This window comes from Cyprinodon variegatus, unplaced genomic scaffold (genome assembly GCF_000732505.1).
Source record: "Cyprinodon variegatus isolate N-32 unplaced genomic scaffold, C_variegatus-1.0 Scaffold816, whole genome shotgun sequence".
Taxonomy (NCBI): Eukaryota; Metazoa; Chordata; class Actinopteri; order Cyprinodontiformes; family Cyprinodontidae; genus Cyprinodon; species Cyprinodon variegatus.
Genome location: NW_015151269.1, coordinates 86,930 through 91,227, shown reverse-complemented (window position 1 = coordinate 91,227; position 4,298 = coordinate 86,930). Strand labels below are relative to the sequence as shown.

The following is a 4,298-nucleotide window of genomic DNA, read 5'->3' as shown; positions in this document are numbered from 1 at the left end:
AAGAGCAGATTAAGGAGATTCTAAAGGGTCCTAAAGGAGGTCCTAAAAGCTCCCGAAGGAGGTTCTAAGAGCAGATTAAGGAGATTCTAAAGGGTCCTAAAGGAGGTCCTAAAAGCTCCCGAAGGAGGTTCTAAGAGCAGATTAAGGAGATTCTAAAGGGTCCTAAAGGAGGTCCTAAAGGCTTCTAAAGGAGGTTCTAAAGGTCCTGAAGGAGGTTCTAAAGGCTCCTAAAGGAGGTCCTAAAAGCTCCCGAAGGAGGTTCTAAGAGCTGATTAAGGAGATTCTAAAGGCAAATGAAGGTTCTCTGCTCCTAAATCAGGAATGGACTTGGAGGTCAATATTTTGAGAAATATTAGGTGGTATTTGTTTAATTCGTTTTTTTACCATCAGAAGTTGAAATCAGGAGAATCTAACATTCTCAGCGGTTCTGGTGGTTATAAACTCTCCTTCTCCATAAATACCCAATAAATGGAACTGAGTCTGGACCTGCATGGTGTCTGCGAGCAGACAGAGGTCTTTATCACTATCATCAGATGAGAGGCGCTGATCTAAACATCAAACAGCCTCTCAGTGACCGTTTTTCTGGGTTTTCATGTCAGACGTGTCCCACCTTTGCCCTCAGGGTCCGGTGTGCGCCCAGCCGTGCCCATTCGGCTGGTTTGGCATCAACTGCTCCGAGGAGTGCACGTGTCGTAACGGAGGACTGTGCGACCACATCAGCGGTCAGTGTCAGTGCACCGCAGGCTACATCGGAGAAAGGTGAGATCATTCGGGGTCATGTGGAGCATTTTCATAAGGAGATGCTGTGGTTTACATGTCAGACGTGTTCCTGTAGGACTCAGTAACCTTTCCACCTTCCCATTGCTCCTTGACCTGTCTGAATATTTACTCTTTAACCCTTCTATCCTCTGGACTTTAGCTCCTCTAACTCCCCCTCCTCATTATTCTCAATCGAGCCAAATTACCTCCATCCATTCCGGCTCCAGACAGGTGAATTAGCCTACATGGAATAATTCCCAGATTGACTTCTCTTCCTCTCCGTCCACGTTGTAATGGAATTAGCTGAGATAAGAGTCCCGAGGAAGTCGGCATGATTTAAACGTGACGTTGAACAGAAGTCCTCGCCGAGCAGTTTAATTGAGTGATTTGTCTATTTCTTAATGGTTTCAGCTGGTGGACGTGTGAAGAATTCAGCAGGCCAGACGCCGCTTCGAGACTTTTTTCTCTGGGTCTCTGTATAACTGGTACAGACACTCTGTGAGCTCCGCTCGGGGTCCTGGTTTACCGCTCGGCCCGTTGACCTCCTGAAATGTAGCAGCTTGCGTTGTTAGAGAAAAATGGTTTTATTGTCGAACAGGAGCCTCGTTAATCTGTCTCTGAATAATGAATGAATGTTTGAAGGACAATTTTTTACATTTAAAACCTGCTCTTAACATTTATTGTTAGATCTATTCAACTAATCACATTTCTACCCCTTTATTTTACCTTTTACAGAACAAAGAGACTTTCATTTTTTTGCCCTTTGGGTTAAAACGAGTAAATCCATTTTTCAAATAATGAAAAACTGCTCTGAAAAATGTTGTTCCAATACAAATTTAAAGGCTTAATTTTAAGTGATATGCCTATTTACTTATTTAATCCCAAAGTAATTAGTAATATAATCCAAGTTTCCTCAGATAGTTGCTGTAAAACAGTGGCTGTAGGCAGGAAGGATCTCCTGTATAAGTCTGTATTGCAGCGGCTCTGAAGACAGCCTCTGACTGAGGACACCTTCTTGATGTACAGGATCATCAATTTTCTTCATGCAGTCATTGCCTATGAAGCAATTCCTTACCCAAAGATGCATGTGGCGACAGTGGAGAGAAGGAGGGGGTGAAACCAGAACCTGGCTCAGTGTAAGCAGGCATCTAAGGTAGAAACAGGAGGCTTATATTCAGGGGGTGAAAAGAGAGAAAACCTTTCATTCACCAGTTTCAGGTCAGGTCGGAATGAATGAGTCATTTCCTTATTTCATTTTAATGTGTGAAATAAGAGCATGGGGCACAGTTCTGCAGGGTTCTGCAGAGTTCTGCCAATGGACCATCATTTGATTCAGGTGTGTTAAAAAAAAGGAAAGATCTAAAATATAAGGATAGCCAGTCAGTCCAGACTGACGTTGGGCAGAACTGGTCCAGTTTCTTTTCATAGTTTAATGAGCTTTTGATTGGTTGATTCCCAACATCCCAGTTGATGGAGGCGCACCTTAATTTGAGATATCAGGAGCACTTGTGTCCTTCACCTATAACCTGTGCATAACTTATGCGTAACATATCAAGAACATATATCCAACACATATCAATATATCTGACGTGTTCCAGACGACCGCTGGACGTGTTTCTAACTTCCAGCTACTGTATAATGGTGTATTGGCAGCGTTTTGGTATAAAGGAGGAAACCATCAGTTCTCCTCCCATCATAGGGTGAGTGAGAAGTTGAGTGTGATGGATCCTCCCTGCGTTCACGCCCACGGCCACGACCAACAAACTTCTTAGCAGACATGACGGTGAATCTGCTGCGACTGCAAACCTTCTTTCTTTCTTTTTTCTTTTTATTTATTTTTTATTTTTTTGGCAGGTGGTAAACATCAGCTAGGTTAATACCGCGATCAAACAAATCTTTTTGTGCAGTCCGGGCGCCTTCGGACACATTGCTGCCCGCCTCAGGACACTGGCTTGTGACATTTCTTGGGTATTACGCTGCCATACGTTATGCATAATTTAGGCTGTCGTTGGACAAACGCTCTGGACTTGTTTTGAATACTCTATGTATATCCCCAAAATTGAAAAAATATATAGAAAGTTCAGCGTATAACAGCGTTTTAGGAGATTCTTGGATGTCAGGTGTATGCTGGCTAAATCATCAAGGGGCTTACTGGAGAGAAAAAAAGGCTTCTTTACCTTGAAGGTGCAACAGTTTGGGGCTGGTAGTCGGTTGGCCTGTCTGCATGTATTTAGTTTGTAACCCTGCTTACTGACACTCCTACGCTCAGCTACGTATGGGCGATGCCTAAAAGGAAATAAGGAATAATGGAGAAATAAAAGTGAGTTATGATAGCAGTGGAGGTACGGACACACTGCGTTGGAAAGCTGTTACTCTGAAGGGTTTTCTGTGTTAGGAGGAGTGACATTTAAAGCTGTCTCTGGTTTGTTCTGTTCTGATTTTCTCTAAAGGCTGTTAATGTTTCCAAGCCCAGCATATTCTGTAACATACAGATCCTGGAAGGGCGAAACAAAAAGGGAAATAAACGTTCGGTTAGTGGGAGTTTCACTCTCTCTCACCTTCCATCATCTTGACTGAATCAAAGACGTGTCAACGATAGAAATAGCTGACTGTGAGTCTTTATTCAGCAAATTCCACACTAAAGAGTGAGGGTGTGTGTGACCTGCTCCTGCATGGGCGTGATGCATTCACTGACTGAAAGATTGGGTCATTTCATAGGAAGCAGATGTCATGGTTGGTTGTGGTTTGGAGGACCCAAATGCAGAGGCAGAGGTGAATACTTGTAGTTTTAATGAAAATGGTTAACAAAGGCAGTCCAAAAATCCAACTAAAAATGTAACTGACCAGAACCATGGAGACTTCGAGGGAAAACACGTAGAAGGAGCCAGGGAGAGACGAGGGGAGACGACTACAGCGAAGACAGCACCAGCAACAACAAGGAACCAGCAAAGAGTGAGAGCAGAGGGAGAGCATAAATAGCTGAGAGAGACAAAGGGAGGGCTAACGAGCTGACAAGGAGCAGGTGTGAGGAGACAACGAGGGAGCCAAGGGGAAAGGAACACACACACACAAGAGGGCAACAGAGGACAACATGAGAACTAACAAATCTAGAAATTACAACAAAATAGGAATTAAACCAATAAAAACTAGAAAACAAGGAGCAAAGTAAAGCACAACATAAACAAAACCATGACAGCAGAGCAACGACTTTAATCTGCAACTTAAAATAACAAACTTAACTTAAAGCCTAACTTTAATTTAAAGTCGTAGGGAAATCCTATTTAAATGTCAAATCATTCTGGCTTAAATATCTACATAAATGTACTCTATTGGACCATGTCGTCCCAAAAGTTAGAAAATTTCTATAAAAAAAAAAAAAAAATGTCTTAAAATCTGTGGGGGGGGGTTCGTTATTTTATGCAGGCCAGTTAGTTATACGTCAGCTTGAACACCTAAATTCGGCCAATCATATATCAACGGTCATCTGTTAATCACAATTTTTTTGGTCATAGCATCTTGATTCATATGTCGCAGCTAAT

At 42.5% G+C, this 4,298-nt stretch overlaps 1 protein-coding gene across 1 annotated transcript in view; it reads left to right on the top strand.

Annotated features, from left to right (window-relative positions):
• LOC107098846 (multiple epidermal growth factor-like domains protein 11) overlaps nt 1–4,298 on the top strand; it is a 177,937-nt gene that overhangs the window by 112,223 nt on the left and 61,416 nt on the right. Inside the window, 1 exon segment of the mRNA XM_015396704.1 lies at nt 623–759. Within this exon segment, the coding sequence (XP_015252190.1) occupies nt 623–759 (137 nt within the window).